At 45.1% G+C, this 19,128-nt stretch overlaps 2 protein-coding genes across 2 annotated transcripts in view; one reads left to right on the top strand and one right to left on the bottom strand.

Annotated features, from left to right (window-relative positions):
- alms1 (ALMS1 centrosome and basal body associated protein) lies at nucleotides 1-15,988 on the top strand. The gene is made up of 18 exons (XM_078289334.1): nucleotides 1-47; nucleotides 658-838; nucleotides 1,008-1,128; nucleotides 1,320-3,174; nucleotides 3,513-3,672; nucleotides 4,591-5,760; nucleotides 6,567-6,682; nucleotides 7,363-8,494; nucleotides 9,099-9,221; nucleotides 10,089-10,244; nucleotides 10,522-11,576; nucleotides 12,012-12,129; nucleotides 12,314-12,529; nucleotides 12,964-13,235; nucleotides 13,930-14,095; nucleotides 14,398-14,455; nucleotides 15,299-15,398; nucleotides 15,719-15,988. Exons 1-18 carry the CDS (start codon nucleotides 33-35, stop codon nucleotides 15,761-15,763), a joined length of 7,059 nt encoding a protein of 2,352 aa, XP_078145460.1. The 5' UTR covers nucleotides 1-32; the 3' UTR covers nucleotides 15,764-15,988.
- A 1,771-nt stretch (nucleotides 15,989-17,759) lies between these two features.
- The window catches only part of dctn1b (dynactin 1b), a 32,684-nt gene continuing 31,315 nt past the window's right edge, over nucleotides 17,760-19,128 (bottom strand). Inside the window, exon 27 of the mRNA XM_078289407.1 lies at nucleotides 17,760-18,397. Within this exon, the coding sequence (XP_078145533.1) occupies nucleotides 18,260-18,397 (138 nt within the window). The 3' untranslated portion in view covers nucleotides 17,760-18,259. The remainder of the gene's footprint in view (nucleotides 18,398-19,128) is intronic.

A 19,128-nucleotide genomic window follows, 5' to 3' on the forward strand; every position in this document is an offset into this window, starting at 1 on the left:
CGCGCTCACTCTGGCGGTCAGACAAAAACAACATGGAACCTCAAGAGGTAATGTGTACTCCAAGACAGGCGAAAACACAGTGAGAAATCTAATGGTAAAGCAGTGTCGATTCTGTGCAGTCCATCGGTGCATTTCCGTATATTTAACACCCCTGCCAGTTAAATCTAACTGCCACTGTGTAGCTAATAGCTAACTGCTTTGCTAGCTTAATCGGCTAATTTTGCTAACTGCTAATTTCTCAGCAAAGCCGTTCATGCTCCTTTTAAACGTAACACCAACGTTATCCACATGTAGGAAGAAAAATACTCCCCCCGATTTATCTTTGGTGGTTAATAATAACGTTGGCAGCACAGAAGACTGGCCATGCAACTTTAAGTTAGCCAAATGGATGCAGAAGTGTCAGTAGGTTGTCATGTGTTCCTCGCTGTAACGTCAATTCACAGCTAAGATAACTTCGGCAATGTAGTAACCGGGTAGTCCGCCTCCTAACAGTGACACCATACAAACAGAGAAACGGGAATGGCACTAAAACATGAAGGCGAGCTTTAAACCGCCCAAACAAGCTGACAGTCACTTGACCATGTTTTCACGGATGTACACAGTAACGTTAAATTGTACCAGAAGACAGTAACAGTACTTTGTTTTGTTGATTCACAGAGGTCGAAGTCATCCACTCAGTTGCCTGCATATGTTGGCGTGAGTCAATCTGTTGGACAAACCTCCATAAACCCTCTGGGAGCTCAAAATCATCAAGGTACCAGCAAGGACCAGAGGCTCCCCAGGCTCACAGCAGATGACTGGGAACTTCAACAACTGGGGGGAACATCTTTGCAGCTAGGTATGTCCAACAACTTCACTGTTAGTCCTGTTTTCAATATTGTCCAGAAATGTATTTATCACCAAAACAAGTTTTTATGTCTGAAGGTATAAACCCATACATTTTTTGTAAGTTTTAAGAATGCAATGCGATGCCCATTCATTACCTTTTGCATTTTCTGCATCATCAGATTTTCAGGATAGTCACCTGTCACCTGCCCTTTCTCTGTTGCCGTCAAACTCTGCAGTGCAACACAACTTCACTGAATATTCTCTTTTCCAACAAAGTGACCTGGAATTCGCCCCTTTAAGGTAAGGCCAATTAACTATTTAGTAGAGTAACTTCAACTGTGGTGAGTGAACCTGACATAGTATCAATACAAAGAAATGGTTGTTCGCTGACGGTGCAAGAGGTACACCCAGAGATATAACTCAACTCTAACTATGTGTGTAATATGTAATTTGAATGTTCTAAATTGATACATTTCTTTTTTCCTTTAAAGAGCATCCCCAGACATTTCTGTTGCATCTGAGAGGTTCCACCTTCCACCTCAAGACTGCACCTCCCACGGCTCGCTGTCCCAGCACCCTCTGGCCCAGGCGACCGTCCTGTCTGAAGACGGAGCAAGCAGCTGCTGCTCTCTCTCCCAGCACAGGATGTCACCAGGGGACGAGTGCAGACAGAGAGAGGCTCGTTCTCCAGTGGTTGCCACTGTGGTTGACGACAGGCAGGTCGGGACAGGTAACAAAGAGAGGGCTGGTCAAACGCTAGACAAGCCAGTGGGAGAGGCTGAAGATGACACGTTCTTTCTGAGTGAGGACATTTCTGCCCGGCATCTGCTGGAGCTCCTACAGAAAGATGTTGGCATGCCAAGCGGCAGCAGTAGCGCTGTTTCCTCTGCCTCAGAGACGTCCCTGAGGAGGACAGCGTCTTCCAAACCAGACATCGACCAAAGCACAGGGAGAAGAGAAGGTCCTCCAGGTGAAGCTTCTCTTTCCCAGCAGCAGACACAACAACCTCAAAGAGATTCACATCCAGACAAATCACATCCACGGTCATCTGATGTCTTTAACATCACCTTCGGTTCCCGGAACACCCAACCTGACGACAGCAGTGAAGCGTTGCACAGAGAGCTGCTGTCTGAGGTAGGGAGGAGCAGTTGTGAAGCTGGAACTAAAGCCCCACAGCAGGGAGGTCCTACACCAGACTACAAGTCTCTTACACCGAATCCCACTGAGGTATCCAAAGGGAAGCCAAGTGTGACCAGGACAAACCTGGCTTGCATGCCTGGGACAGAGCCACGGTTTTCAGCAGGTTATAGTGTGGAACGGAGCCACAAAGAGAGAGACCTCTGGTCCTCGGGGAATCAAACAGGGATTGATGGATCCTACCTGGGTTTTCTCCCACAGTCCCAGTCCACTCCGGGGGTTTTTCATGCACCACCCAAATCCAGTGTCAAGACTCCACTAGTGCGACTTTCTGCCATAGAGTCCAACATGGAGGACTCACATCAGTCAAGCACAAGAATCTCCCCACAGCCAGCTGTTGCTGATTTTGAGGCGACTGACCTAGATCCCCATCATCCTGGCACAGCAATGCCACACCAAGAGGAACCCACCTCTGGAAAAGTCCAGGCTCTTCCAAGTCTCAACTATATGCAGAAAGTAGATGCTTGGAGGGCGAATCAGAGCTCAGGCAAGGCCTCACTTTTTGACAGCCTGGCTCTGCAAGGCTTTACCGGCGTCTCTCCTAAAAAAAAAGCCTATGACGCAGTATCTGACTCCCTGAATCGCATCTTGACTGAGCAGAGAAAGAGTTTACAACAGCCTCCTGTTTCAAGCGCTACCAACCAGAATGTTACACAGAGCTCCTCCTCCACGGCTCGCTCTGGTTCTTCCTCCCCCAGAAGAGGGGAGGCGGTGGGCAGTGCTCCCCATGACAAAGATGACACTGGGTCTGCAACGTGGCCCTCTGCTTCTGCCCTTGGCGGGTCGCAGTCCCACTCCTCTCTCAGCACGGTTGTCGCATCAATCCAGCAAGCTCAACGGACAGAGAGACTGGCAGAACAAGAGAGGAGTCAGACGCAGGAAGACGTCCTTCAGCAGCCGAGCGCCGCCGTTCAGCCCTCGCCTCTCATGAGCCTCGGTCGGTTCAGCGACGTGTCGCTCGATCGAGACGTGACGCTCTCGAACTCCCAAGACAGTTACAACAGCGGACAGAATTTGGGAGTTTCTGTCGGAGCCTCTTCTGTCATCAGCCTGGAGGTTGATAACTACGCTCCGTACTGGAACTCAAAACCATCAACGCCACAACCTCTGCCCAGGCCGCGAGAGCTGAACATCGAAGAGAGAATTCCGGTAAGGAACTGAAAAAAAACAGGTTAACATATTCTTTTTTTTATGTTGGAGTTGTGCAATTAATCGTGTATAATCATACATTGCAAATGCTGTTTCCACAATTAATAATTGCACAATATTTTCATGTCGGCAATATTGAAACAATTCATTTTATTAAGCATGCCCGATGTATTTGGAAAGAGTCAAGCTGTTTATATGAGATTCAAAAAGTGCAGTAAAATAATTACGTTCCTCAGATCATCAAGACTGAGAATTGTGATCACAGTATTTCCCAGAATAGTTACAATTATCATTTCATCCATAACTGTACAGACGATGTGTGTTTGTTTTTTTTGCAGTTGTATCTCCATAACCTGGGTATTGACCAGTCTCCCTCAACGATCTTGACTCCTTTTGCACCCAGAGGCCCCATCAGAGAGCCTGAGTTCTCTCCTACTGATCTCTGTACCATTAAGGGATCAATAGGAACCCCAACCAAGAGCACTCAACCCTCTGAAGGTAACTATACTTGCTATAATGATACTTGAAGAGTATCAGAATGCTAAACATCTAGAATTACTTGAAGTTCATCATTCAATATGCCTAAAATATAGAAGATACTAAAAGTGACAGCATTTTGTACTCCAAGGGCTAAAGTTACCTACTATTATTTTTAAGTACTATAATCTGTTTTAATTTTGTTCTATCAACCACTGTGTAGAAGTAGGTGTCACTTTTTCAAAAGGTGGATAGTTCATTTTTGAATAAACCTCTCCACTTCATTTTTGAATAAACCTCTCCACTTCATTTTTGAATAAACCTCTCCACTTCATTTTTGAATAAACCTCTCCACTTTGTATTTACACATTTGACTACAGTCTTAGTAGTGCCTCCTGTAATATATACAGTTTCATTAACCCGATGAAAAGGAAATCAAAGCTCAGTTCATGACACATTACTCTAATAAGAAGTGCTGTGTGGGTGGCAGTTATTCGAGGGTGTGCATCACATTGGTGATAGCACTACTCAACTTCCCAACAACAGTAACTGTTTACACAGTGTTTTATTGTCAATAAAAATGTCTAAGCAGTAATGAAATATGATTACAGTGATTTTATCACCATAGTGCCGGCATGCTGATCGGTGGTAAAGATGAGCTGGCTGAACTTTGTATACACGTTACTTTGTAAACAAGCCTGCAGCACCGCACCTCAACCTCACTGAGAGATTTACCATTAAAGAACACATGAGGGAAAAAATGGATTTTTGTCCGCTTTATGCACAAATTTCTAGTAAGCATAATTTTTGTCATTTTCATTGTTGTGTGTGTTTTCTGTTCTTTTGCCTGTATTAACTCCCAATAGCCCTTCATGATACGGTACATTGCTATACAACTCAAAAGCTCAAAATTTCCTTTTTCCTTTCCTATTTTTGCAGGTGGCAGTCCCCATAAAGGAGAGTTTTCCAGGTCCAGCCTGCTGTCAGTGGACTCCAGTATGTCCATACCGCTGAGCGTGGACAGTCTGTGTCCCGCAGTGTCCTTCCCAGAACAGACCAGGGCTTCTCCTTCGTCAGATACAGCAGCCAGCCAGAGCGGCCAGAGAGCGGCACCCAGCTCTCAGCCCCAAGAAGCCTCCCGTCTCCCTGCACCGCAGAGGGACAGCAGCCAGAATACCATCCAGCTTGGAGACAAGTTTGCGTCTGACAGCTCGTTAATTACGAAGGCTAGGTGCAGGGAAAGAGACTTGGAGTCACCTTTGCAAACGAGCCATAGCATGGAGCAAACTGCAGATTCCTCTGTTGGCAACAAGGCCTTGCAGGAGATCCGTAAATTGCTGGACCGGGCGGACAACATTGTATCCGGTGGGTCCTCAATGGCCTCCTCACTCTCCTCTGCAGTGTCCCATCTGCACTCTGACGACGACATATTCCTCTCACTGAGGAAGAAAACCGGCAGATTCCAGGACTCCTCCTTCACCTCCTCATCTACTGCTGGGCTCTCCAGAACTCAGTCCTCCTTGCTGTGGGCCAGGTCCTCCTCCGACTCCATGCTGACTTCAGACAGACTGAGAGAAAGCTCTATTGGTCGGGAGAGCGTGATATCATCTGGGCAACTGGATTATCCATCCACACAAGCCCTCAGCACTGCACCCGCCGCAAATACATACACCAGGCCACAGAATGGTGCGGTGAGTGGTGGTGCAGCGTCGTCCCTCCTCCTTTCCAAATCGGCCCGGCGGGCGGAGCCTGAGGGCTGCAGCGCCGCACCCCCCGACAACACAGGCCCAGCACAGCCGCCAGTCACCAAACCTTCACCAGCTGTAAGCAAACCACAACCTGCCTCCAGTCCTACAGAGACAGGGGACGTCCCAGCGGAGGAGCAGGAGGAGGAGGAGGAGGAGGAGGTAGAGAGCACACAGGAAGGTCCTGTAGAGAGCAGCTCCTCCTCTCCCATCCTCAGCGACCCTGAACAGGAAGGGATGAGTGATGGGAGCAGTGAAAGCTCCCTGGCAGCCAGAGTGGCCAAGTTACTGCAGAGCGAGTCTCCAGCCACCATGGTGTCCAGTACACCCAGCACTGTAGACCAGGAGGAGAGCAGAGCCAGAGGTAAGAAGGTTCACATACAGGCAGGGTCTAAAATTAACGCCTGCTGAGTGCCAGATGGCAGTAAAATTAGTCTTTGGTGGATACATAAATAAAGATTGCCCGCTGCACTGGCTGGTAAGTCCTTAAGTTATATACAGCTTTTGGTCTTTGCCTGTTCTCAGACTTTGTCCTTGCTGGCCACCGTACACTCAACAGGCTGTTGATTGGCTGCCTGTTATGCTGTATCTACACAAAGCAGAAGTGTTTAAATTTCTGCAAACAAAGACAAAAAAAAGATCAATTGTCTAAGTGAGCGAGCAAGTGTTAAATTAAAACTCTAAAACGGCTCTTGCATCTTAATTGAATGTTTCACACAGCACCTGATTCTATACACAAAATAGCATTGAAAACAGGTAGGGTGACGTATTATAAAAAATAATATTCATGCAGGTCATTTTTTTTAGTTTACCACCCTTTGGCAGGTGAGACAAAGTTCATTTTGAGTTTACCTACTGTTTCAGTAAAGTAAATTTCCCCTGTTAAGGAGAGTGGGCTGCCCTTCAGTCTTCATCAAGCATCCAAAATAGCTTTTTTAAAAGAAGAAACCATAAAAACAATCAAAGTTAACTTGCCCTGTTTTTATTAGTAACCTAGACACTATAAAAACAAAAAAATCAAAACAAAATAAAAATATATTGTTGACAACGTTGTCATGAAAACACATACCTTTTTGAAAGGATTTATGTCAGTATACCTTCAAATATGCTATATTGCTATATAGCTTCATGTAATGTCTTGTTATGATATAATATTTTTTGATGTTGCAGAGTGGATTAAGCTGAAGGTGTCGGGGCAGCAGTGTGAGCCTCTGGAGCTGGACATAGAGGACAGGAAGCGGATTGAAGAGATCAAGAGAGAGCTCTTATTCAAAAACCCCATAAAGGTATGAAGAGCTCATTATGTTAACATGAAACTCACTGAAGTGGTTTATCATCACTACACCTCACTTATCAATCAATAATAATCATAAAAGCTTTATTTGTATCACACTTTACTTCACATACTTAACAAACAAAGCAACATTAACAATCTAAGTTTAATCTTTATTTTTGTCACACACACTTTTTAAATCATCTAAATTCTTTTGTTTTTGTTATTTTGCAATCTCTGGACTGTACAGGTGTCGTGCTTAAGGTAACTGGTGTGTCGCAGAGAGGCATGGTGTGTCGAGGTTTTTTAAAGTCCATTTTATAGGAAGCATGTTATTAAGATAAAAAACTGAGGTTGAGGTTTGTTTTTTGTATTATTTTATACATGCATGTCAGACTGTTGGACAAATAGAATTAAAATTGGTACCAGTTGTGGTTCCAGTGCAGGTTGCAGTGCTAAAATGTTTCTTAAGTGTACAGATTAATTTGGATACTTAATCATGAAAAAAATGTTAATTCTAAACATCAGGGCTACACTACACAGCTATATTATACTGTTATTTTAATTTGACATTTTCTGCTGCAGTGGTAGCGATTTGCTTGCTGTGTTGGATGTATGAATTCACGGGGAACTAGACGAAGACGAACCTCACCTGGCCTCACAGACCTTGTTGTTTTCTGCTTCTCCTTCCAGAGCCAGGGCAGCACAGACACAGAGAGCAGTGCGGTGTCCAGCGTTGGAGGCCCGGGGGGGCAGGCACCCCTCCAGCCGGCAGAGACGTTCACCGCACTCCAGGCTGCTGAGGACGGGCCGTCCCACCAGCAGCAGCGCCTCGACACGACCCTCTTTGACTCCACTGCTCAGCCTCACCGCCCCCTCCGCCAGGACCTGGAGGCTCGGGTGCAGGAGATCGCCGCCAGAGAAGGGGTCACCCTCCCCAGGTCAAACCCTCCGGCCCTCACCTCCATCACCATCTCCACCTGCAGGCGCTCCACCTCCCCCTCTCCCTCCCCTTCCCCTGCTCCTCCCCTCAGCCCGGCCCCGGAGCCGCTCCATCTGAACCAGCTCTGCACAGCAGCAGGCGAACCCCGTACAGCCAACAGGCAGCTTCCCCACACCCTGGATGAGGAGGATAGCGCTGCTTCAACACAGGGAACACCCAGAGAAACCGTATCAATGTCTGAACTGAACAGTCTCTATACCAGAGACATAAACCTGTTGGATTCCCAATCTGCACCAGGGAATCAGGGGAGACAGGATGCAGTAGGAGGCCAGTATGACAAGCCTCCTCCATCATCACAGGGTCTAGATAGAGAGGATGTCAATGTCCAGGATAAAAACACACAAGTGTCATGGAGGAGAGATCTGCAGGATGCTGACACAGCCTTCAAGAGAGACGAGGGAACTGAACAGCCGCTGTTATCCAACCAGTACAGCTCTCTTTCCGCAGGCTTGTCTCCCGTCGATTCCCCAACCAGGACGGGTCACATCTCGCACCTCCACCTCACCCTGTCCCCTAAAGCGCCCGATCACAGCCTGGCCCCCGGTACGCAGTCCAGCCACGCCGCTGCTGTTCCGCGGCTGCAGCCTAAAGAGTTCGTCCCCCTCAGACACTCCTCTTCGCCTACCAGCAGTCCGGACGAAGGTCTCGGTTTGTCCAGTCCGCCCGAGTCGTACGAGCCAATAAGAGCGCGAGGGCCGGAAAGAGCCGACACCTCCGCGTTGTTCAAAACCATCGTGTCTCAGGGAAGGATGACCTCAACATCCCCACAATCCTTCACTCCATATCGCAGGCCACCGAGGTCTTCAGCCATTCAAACACCAGGTAGGCACCTTATGAAAAGCTTTTAAAAGCTGGGTGATATATCGATATAATATCAATATCGTGATGTCAGGCTAGAGATCCTCTGGGATTTTGGTAATCGTAATATTGTGATATAGCTTAAATGCTGTCTTTTCCTGGTCTTACGGGCTGTATTACAGTTATCTTTTACAGTTATACAATTTTCGGAACTTATTTGATTGTTTTAGCGTTCTAGAGTGAAATGAATAATGAATGCCTCTACCTGCTTCGTGTTCATATCCACATTAGCCTAGTAATGCTTGTTTCTCAAAATGTTCTCATGTGTAAATATCTTCTGAAAGCACCAGTAGTCATCCCTAAAATATGCACATTATCGATATCGAGGTATTGGGTCAAAAATATTGTTATTATAGATGATTGGTCAAAATGCGAGGGCCAAGTTGTAGGTGTGGCAAAGAGACAGAGAAAAACAATAGGAGTTGATTGTACACCAGCTCTGGAGCAGACATAGTATTTGCCGTTCTCCCGTGAAACATTGTTTGAGTCAGGCTACATATTCTGAAATGCTGCTTTCTTCTAATGGAAAATGAGTGTCAAAGTGGTTTTTATGCTCTCCCTCCTGCAGCAGTGCCTGTCCTGTTGCCTTACAAACCCCACGGCAGTGAGGAGCTCTTCTACGTCCCTCAGACCGAAGCTGACGTCTCCTCTACTAACCGCTCCGACACCACCATGGAGAGCTCCCACCCAGGTACGACTGTCACACACACAACTCATGCAGCTTGATGACATTTTACATTTTAGCCGTTTAGCTGACACTGTCATCCATAATGAGGGAAACAGTATAGAATAAGTTTAAATTCCTAGAAGGGCAACTTGATTGACAGCATTATAAACAACCAAGAGTAAGGAGTGCAAGGGTCAAAGCCACAGAAGCCAGTCAATAAATGTCAAAACACAGACAATAGATGAGCGAGGCCATGCAACTATTTGATGTGTGTGTGTGTGTGTGTGTGATGTGCATGTGTTTTTAAAAAATAATTGAAAATTGGAAAAACAATTCTACAGACAGCTCTTGCAGGCCTCATCCTGTGGCAACTGACTCATCAAATGCAACAAATTGTAAAAAAAAAAATAGTTGCCATCCAGATATTTCCACAAATTAAGAATTAAGGACTTTATCAAGGAAATGACTGTGGATTTCTTGGAGAGGTTATCATTAGTATAATATAGTCATCAGGTCCAGAGAATAGAGTAGCGAACTGAATCCATAATGAATGAAGAGACTCTGCTCTCATCTCCCCTGTGCCCGTTTGGGTAGCAGCTGGTCTATTGTAACGTGCACCGTGCAGTGCATTCATTATTCATGTTCAGGGGTGGAGTGAGACAAAGGCAGAGTTGGGGCCCCAGCAGAGAGAGGGAGAGCGAGAGAGAGAGAGAGAGGACTTTATCTCCATGTCCCTGACCATTTTCTGTTCTTTTCTGGCTGAAAATTAAGGATTTTGGGCACTTTTCCAGCCGTATTATTTGTTATCTTTGCAGTGAGGATAGTTTTGGTCTAGCTCTGTCTGAATAGTACTCATTATGGGGTAACATGCTGCTGTTATTTACTCCCCAGGCTCGGACGACGCTGTTCCCCCGCTCTTCAGCAGTGAGGTCCTGGGGAGCCAGGACCCGGGGCTGGACCGCGGAGTCACCATCATACACACAGAGGGCATCTACAGCAAGAGGCTGAAGACGGCCAGCTTCAAGATGCAAACACCTGAACACAGAGGTGAGCTGAAGAGGATCTGGAGTTTCTTATAGCACATGAGCCGTATGCATACAGAATTACTCTGTCGAATCGAATTTTAGACGTGTATTTAAGTTATATGATAATGCATGCATGATGGAAAATGGGCAATTATAGTATGCTGTTATTGTGTTTATAGTGTGTTTTTTTTTTTTCTGAAACAAGCATCACATGTGTCCAAGACATATTCTTTAGGGAAATGAAGTCTATCTTATCCTAATTCACACTGTTTACACATATTTTGTCTCTTTCCTTATAGATGTGTCTGTGGCAGTGGGTGGAAGCTCGCAAATAAGTGCGAGTCAGGCTCCACAACCGTCCTCTCAGGTGTCAGCTGCCTTAACCAGGCTGCCTTTATCAAGCAACCAAGGTCCCTCTCGCTCCAGGAGAGACCAGGGGACCAGCCCGGTCCAGTTCCTTAGCTACAACCAATCAGAGGCGAGCGGCGAGGCGTTTCGTCCGGTTCATACGGAGATGGACTACAGCCGACACCCCAACACCCACCTGGACCAGACCTCTGTCCCTCAGGCACGAACGGAGCGAGAGCGAGGGAGGCGGGACCCTGACCTTTCTCATCCCGCCTCCCGGCAGAGCGGCGGCACTCTGGACCAACTGTGGCGCAGGTTCAGCGAGAGGTGGAGCCTGGAGGAGTCCCGTCCGACCAATGAGAGAGAGGCGTCGCTGCTGGAGCGGCTAGAGCGCCTGTCCCGTCTTATTCACAGCACAACGGGGTCTACTAGCTTGTCAGAACTGGAGGACGAGGCGTATCGACGTCGTTACGACGCAGAACAAGAGCTTAGAAGGAGGGAAGAGGCTGCTGCGCTGAAGAGGAGAGAAAGAAAAGAGAATATTGAAGAGGCGGAGAGGAGCGTACGTGGCGAGGCCGGAGAAATGAGAGGGCGAGCTGACAGGAAAGTGAGGGGGGGAAGGAAGGTTGACAGTAAACCTTCCGTTCCTCGACAGGCCTGGGCGCAAGAGCTGCAGGAAGAGGAAACCCCGAACCCCGCAGAGGAGGACAGCCCCGTCTCCCTCAGCTCCAGCCTGTCCCACAGCCAGCACCTCTGTCCCGCAGAGAGAGACGAGTCGGAGACCATGTCCACCATGTCTAGTTCCATGTCTACCATAGATACGGCCCGGCTGGTCCGGGCGTTCGGCGCCCACAGGGTGCGGCACCTGAAGACGGGCTCCAGCCTCAGTAAACTCTACAGCACCATCGACAAGCAGAGAGAAGGCAGGGAGCAGAGGAGAGGAAGAGGGAGAAGCAAAGAGCCGCCTCACATCGTCACGCCGTCAGACACCACAGACGACTCCATAGTACGTCTCTCTGCAGATTATTGTGCACTTTCCTGTTTTGAAATAGAGCTGTTTTAATTACACAAGTTTCTGTTGCACATCAGAAGTGGAATCATCTTTATTTGCCAAGTGCGATAAACAGAGTTCCCATGGGCCTTGACAACCCTTTAATGTTTGTGTGGATTTAATAAAAAAAATAGACAGTTTTGAATTTCAACAAAGAAGATCTTGAAGGTCTTTGAACCCTGAATAAAAGCACAGAAATCTGTCTTGGTGGCACTGGTGCAGAGTCATATTGACACCTAATGTACTTACACAGAACAAACACACACGGTACAGGGACAGCCCGATCTCACATGCAATACAGTAGGCTGTACATATCATTCTACAAATATATTTACTGTTCATTATGGACATTGGACACAGGTATAACCTATTGATGCCTTTGGTCTGCAGGTTGCTGCTGATTCTGCATCATCAACCAGCACTTACACCCTCCCCTCGCACCGCGGCCCCTCCCAGACTCTGGCAGCTAAGAAGGCTGTAAAACTGGTCAGCAAAGGCATCCAGGCAGGTCAGTGAAGCCACTTTTTGCATTCGCATAATGTACTAAGCAGTAATTAGCTGTAAATCTCATTGAATAGAATACAGTTACCAGAAACAATGGATCAAATCCCTCCTTGCTCAGCCTCACCACGAGGTTTAGTTTGTTGAGCTGGAAGAATATTCTTTACACTAATGGCTTTATCTTTCCTCAGGTGACCTGGAGATTGTTAGTAACGGGACTCGACGCCACACCAGGGACGTTGGCACCACGTTCCCTTCCCCCGGTGAAGCCAGGGCTCCCAGGCAGCTTTCATCGTCTTCTTCCAGTGTAGAGAGAGGAAGAGGAGGGGAGAGGACTCCCTCAAAAACACAGGGGTTCCTAAAGCAGAGGAAGAGCAAGAGAAGCCAGCCGAAAAGCTACCCTCAAGGTATGACCCATTACAAAACTATCAAAGTGTTTGTTTTAACCTACACCCAGGCTTCCCACAGCGATGGAAAACCTAGGTCAGTCACACAATTTAAAAATAATTTATTCCAGGCTTGGAAAGTTATTGAAAGTGATTCCTACCCTAAAAGTTTTTAAAGTAAATCTTAGTAAATCGTGGTACCTATGAAAGAATAACAGCCCAAATAACAAATTTCCTGATTGCGTGTGTTCCAAGTGATAAAACAAGACCTGGGGCATTCAAAGCAGCTAATCAACTAAACAGTAACTCACAAATAGTGCTGTATGTCCCACAATACTCCTATAAATTCATGGAATTTGATTAGTAAAGTGTATATCCCCTACCTAAATGGAACCAAATAGTTACCAGAATTTAGCTGGTGACTGGTGTTCATTTCCCACCCTGTTCCCTTCTAGGTGTTTCGTGGTTCGTCTCTGCTGAGGAACTGAGAGCAGAGGCGAGGAAGGAGAACCAGCCGGAGGAGGAGGAGGAGGAGGAGGAGCCGGCCTGGAGGCCCAGCGCTGCCTGGTTTGAGCCCTACAGCAGAACCAATCCCTGGAGAGAACCGCTCAGACAGCGACAAGTCCAGGAGGACAGACACAGGCAGCTTGGCGTCATACATGCTGAATCCGGTCCAGAGCCTAGAAACAAAACGGCCTCCTCTGGTCTGGTCCGCATCTCGCTCCAGGTTGGTTTGTATTGTTGTCTTAAACAAAATATACATTGTATACCAGTTCCACAGTTTCAAAATAGCGTATTGTACATTTGTTTTGTTCCCCAAGATGAAATTGAGGAGGGGACCATGGATTGGTTTCCTTCCGTTTGTTCATCCGTTACGACATGCTGCCTTTTTCATTTCTGCTATGTAATTTCAAGGTTCCTACACAGGTCCGGGAAGTCTTGAAAAATATAGATGATAAATTTGAATAATTCCAGTTCTTTGGTTTGGGGTATTGTGCAAAAATGTTAAGAAAAGTAAGGAAAATATTGTGGGTCAGTCCTGATATAAATATTACTACACATTTTATATAGCTGTAGACCCACTTTGTGGCTGTTGAGCCACATTTCACATACTGGGTTATTTGTTGTTACAAAGAATCATTTAATAATTTTGCCCAGTCAGTTGGCTGGATTTAAAGCTTTGCATCAAGCCAAGATAAAAAGGTCTGGAAAATGAATGGGACTTTGTTAAAAACTTAAACCACAATTGGTAAGATGCAAGCAGTATGATTTTATATGAGTTTGTCACCGTTTTTTGCAAGTCTTATGATGATGATAATGTGTTTATTGTCATAGGGCTTGCCAAAAAAGTGACAAACAGTAACTAGAGCCCTTCTAAAATCCTCTGACGTCCCTCTTAACGCTCCCACTCCCTCCTGCAGGAGGCTCTGGAGATGCGTCGGCCGGAGTTCATCTCCCAGTCCAGGCAGAGGACGAGGCGCTTGGCTCTGCAGGCGGAGGAGAGGAAGCTGCAGGCCGACTTCAGCAGAGAGAGAGACGAGCTCTTTACCCGGCCGGGGGGGGCGGGGAGGCTGTCGAGGCCTGCAGGTACCAAACACCGAACACCAGGAGGGAAAAGGGCTGATCTGTCTCTTTTATGAAGTTGAGGCTTTACTCTGCTGGCTTTCTTTCAAAGACGTACAAGTTACAATGATACAACAGTAACATATACTGTTTGGTGTATGCTTTTACTCACAGCGCCTACTTTTTTAGTATATGGAGCCCTTAACCCTGGTGTTTTTGATGCTCTATCCAGTGGAGTAAAGGTTTTAGAAGCTGTGTACTATTAGTATTTAGATGTTCTGTTGTAGTAACTGGACTGATTTACACCTTGTTTTCTCTCTGTCAAGGCACCGCTCAGTTCAGGAGGGCCGTCCCCAGAAAGGAGATGATCCAGAGGTCCAAACAGTAAGCTTGTGTTTTGCTATTTTGGGGGATAATTTTTGAATCAAAAATTAGGAGCGACTCATTATTCTAAGATAACATGGCAATAATGCCATCATTTCAATCCAGTCTACATGCATAAAAATAATCCAAACAAGTTCGAGAAATGGTTATCTCTAGAACTAGTTAGAACTAGTTAGTTAGTTAGTTAGTTAGTTAGTAGTTATGGTAAATTGTGCTTTATAAACTGGTGTTGAAACACAGGTTAAAAGCCCATATGACCATTCAGATTACTTGTCTGGAGAAAACTGTTAGGCTGCACAGAGGACAGACTTGATCCTCTACAAAATAAAATCATTACTTTCATTACAGATTCTGTATTTGATTTATTTTGATTCAGTAACATCTACTAATTTATTTTAAGGAAAATGGCTCATTACAAGGCATATTATTGTTGGCTACATAAACCTTTAGACGCTATTATTTTTAGTCGTTAGATTTCTAAATAATGATCAAGAGGATTCAACACCAGTGTATTGTTTGTTCATTTATTTATAACATTTAACAATGCATTATTAATGGTTAGGCCCAAGTAACGCCACATTTTCTATATGATTTGACACATTTGGCTGTACGATTTTGGTTAAAGTGATTGTCCCAGTTGTGTTGCTCATTGGACTTGATTTGAGGAACAACTGTGCCCTTCATGAAAGACATCAGCTGTCAATTACAGTAAAAAATAGAAGTGTACAACTGAGATGCGAGAACCTCTGTAGACAGACAGACATTACAGAAAGGTCTGGAATAAAAAAACCATTATGCTTGTCTTCCATCAAGTCTTTCTCTAAACACCGTCTCCTCTTCCAGGATTTATGAGAATCTGCCTGAGGTGCAAAGAAGGAAAGAGGAGGAACAAAGAAAAGCAGAGTATCGCTCCTACCGGCTCAACGCACAACTGTACAATAAGGTATAGCCAGCGCAAAAAAACTGTTATTTTATCCACAAGCAACAGTGGATTACAAAATTCACAAGTCAAAATGATTTGTACAACAGAAAACAAGCTCAGAGTAAAAGCTGGTGATCTACAAAAGGGTAAAGTAGACAAATTTACCACTGAAACACTGAAAATATTTGGCTGGTGGCTGGAGTGAACTTCCTACCCTGATCTTAACCTTCAGTTTTCTTGTATATTTTTATATGGACTGGATCAAGAGGCAAATAAGCATATTTCTGCAATACTTTGTGTGAATCGTAGCAGTGAACGCAGCGTTTTCTTGTGTATTTCAGAGAATCACCAACCGTGTCCTTGGCAGACGAACACCGTGGCAGTGATCCCACCAGTGCAGCTTTTTACTGTAGATGTGAAAACTTTTTATTATTATTTTAATAGCATTCAGATCAAAACTACCTAACTTAACAAAAATGACTTTTTTATTTATGTGTGAACGAGTTGTCTGCGTGTTCAAAAGATTATGTAGAAAAGTAGAATGCTACTTCTGAAGTGTCTTTAATCGACTCATGGACCAATGGAATGTTTTAGTTGGATACACTTGAAAATGTGTTTTTTTAACAGAAAAATAAACCACGTTTCTGCAAATATATATTATACTTTTCCGTGTTTTTGCCTTGAGGCAGAGAAAGATGAAGACAGACGAAGAGACACTGGCCTTAATGTCTTTATTGATCAGTTATCGGTTGTGCAAGAGCAGGAAACAACACTGGGAAAGGTAAGACAAGTCAGACAAGTCGCAGAGTTCAATCCATCAGGCGCTCCTTTCAGAGCACAGATATCATCCAGGTAATGAATGACAAATCAGAAAAATGATGTCTGTATAATTTTCCCTCTTTAATTGGTAGTTGCCATGTAGATGCACTATGCCCATTAATTAGATAAATGAATAACTCCAAAATAAAACATTAAGTTACTACATAATACTGTGTAAATATAAATAAATAGTCTAACAATGCATTAAATAAGACATTTAGCATGGATTAATAGAACTAAAAGCCTTTTAAAATCTGCGATGGCAAACGTGGTGAAGTAAAACAACGATTCTTTGGCAAAGATGTAGTTTTGCTTTTTAAATGAGGTTTGGTCTAAACAAATGAAAAATAAGGCAGGTGACCAATCTTTACCACAAGGCTCTCTGCAGGTTTAAGGCTCGGACAAAGTTAAGTCTAAAACGGCAATACGAGTCTCCTATCGCACCGAAGCAACACAAGTCAATGTAATTGTTCTTTTGTGATTCAGTAACATCACCAATACAACTGGCATGTCATTCATACCAAGCATTAAGTAGTAACCGCTTACTGGCATATACATCGTGTGTGTGTAATAAATACTAAATAATTTAACCCATATAATGCTTTATCTGACAACTTTCAAAGTACAGTCAGGCTGTTTTAAATAAACATGATAAATCTGCAAAAGCAAAACATTAAATCAGACAGTAAATCCCTTGAGGTTAATCAGCTATTCTTTTTTTCTGTGCAGTCCACAGGATTTTGATCAAAGCACAGTAAAATGCCCACTATTTAAAATGGACAAAACAATCTAAAATTTCATAATCCTTCCTTCCCTTTAGACAGTTATAAAATGGAGTACACAATATTAACACCTGATTATACTTATAACACAGAGCCATGAACCTTCGCGTGTGGCGTCGACAGCAGCGGCGACAGAATGACGTACGAACACGCGGACAAACATCCAATGTTTTGGCCTAATGTGCTGCAGCGAGCTACAAACCACACTGCAGGTTCCACACCAGGGCCAGAGCGGGGTTCGGGAAATCATCTGTGCAACAAAACGCTAAAGTGAAATACAAATTTTTCGTTTTTGGGCAGCATGCAGTAGTGTGCAGTAGTGTACGCAGGCATACGGAGTATCTCTCTCTGTCTTTTACTGGACATAACGGAGTATACACAGCTATTTTGGAGGGTGGAGTCACAGTATCTCCACCTTCTGTACGAGTACAAAACCAGGGCTGTTAGTCAAGACCGCCTTAGTCGAGTCCAAGTCAATTTCGGGTCAAGACCGAGACCGGAGCAAATCGAGTCCTGTTCAAGATTGAGACCAAAACAGGCAGTGTCTTACCAAATGTAAAAAATAATACTAATGGAGTTTCTTGAACAATGAAACGGCATTTTGATGGTGTCTTGTTTCCATAATTTGACATTTTTCCAGTTGAAACAGGATGTTTTCCGGTTTAAAAATGCTTTGCGTGTTATCTTGAGCTGTTGCAAATTCAGATTCTTTACAATCAATAAATTCCAGCCACCGGGACACAACCAAGGTGTCTCACCGCTGTACCATGTTGACACTCGTGTCAAGTTGCAGGTTTTATATGATCGGAGCGGTCAAGGGGGGAATTGTTGAAAAATCTGTGATGGTATTATTAGTTGGAATTTTTATGTAAGTCTTGAAGTCACCACTAAAAAATACCAGTTTTCCTGGAAGTAAGGGGATTTTGATATAAAAAGTCGAGCTGAGACCAAGACAAGTCCGAGTCAAAATAGGTGTGAGACCGAGAAAAGTTTAAGACATTAGAAAAGTGGTTTGGGGACCGGGATCGAGACGGAGACCGGATTCAAGAACTGCAGCCCTGACTGAAACATCATCAACTATCCCTCACAGAAGAGGATGATCTTTTCCCACAAGTCATAATCTCACCACTTGTGACAATGGAATAGCGAGTTTCTCCCAGGTCGCCCTGTTTGGCCCTGGAGTGGAAACCAAGCTGATGGAGGAGCAGGTGTGGAGCGGGAGGCGGGAGGCGGGATGGACGGGGGGGGGCAGGCGGAGCGGAGCGGCTGGGAGAGCGGCGTCTAGGTCCGCAGGAGGCTGTGGACTCTCTGGAGCTGAGTCTGCGACAGGACGAGGCGGTGGACCTGCTCCTGACCCCGCGGGCACGGCACCATGACCCGGCCCACCAGCACCGTGTCGCCCTGCTTCTCCTCCTTAGCCTGGAGGACAGAAGAAGGTGCGATGTTAGAAAGTGATGTGTCAGGAGATGCTGCAGTGGAAGGACCCTTTTCTTCTGGAGCCACAGGGACAAGAATATTCTCACCTGGGTTTTCCCTATTCTGTCTCCCTCTCAGCCATTTGACTGTTCTTAATAAAAAAAACAAAAAACATGTAGGAGGAGTGGAGTGGCTTCTAATGTTTGGAAAAAAGCAGGAAAGACCACACAAGTGGCAATGTTTACATGCAGGCAGAAGTCCGTCCCTTAACCCGTTTACTGAAGTAATCTGGTTTTGGGTCGACGCATGTAAACATCTTAACTTGGAATGACCGGGGTAAACTGATTATTAGAAACCTGATTAAGATGCCTGGCTTACTTCAATATTAAACGGGCATGAGAACATCTTACTCATTTGACTTTTGGCTTTCACTGTCTCTGCAAACTCATATTCTCACAGGGTTTTGAATAGGTTGGTGACAACAGGACAGCACCACACCTCCCTAACTCATATATATATAGTATATAAGTGCAACTCTTATAGCAAGTAGTGTACAGTATGTGTGTGGGATGACAAAGTTTCATTATAGGCTCCAAAATGCCACACAACGTCACAAATGATGCCTGCGACATCCAAAAACTGTCTTTCTAACCAGCCTCTCCTTTCAGTTTCCTCCCAAGGAAAGGTAAGTAAGTGAAGATCTTTGAATGACAGCGGGTCAGTGATTCGTCTCT

This window comes from Centroberyx gerrardi, chromosome 17 (assembly GCF_048128805.1).
Source record: "Centroberyx gerrardi isolate f3 chromosome 17, fCenGer3.hap1.cur.20231027, whole genome shotgun sequence".
Classification (NCBI taxonomy): Eukaryota; Metazoa; Chordata; class Actinopteri; order Beryciformes; family Berycidae; genus Centroberyx; species Centroberyx gerrardi.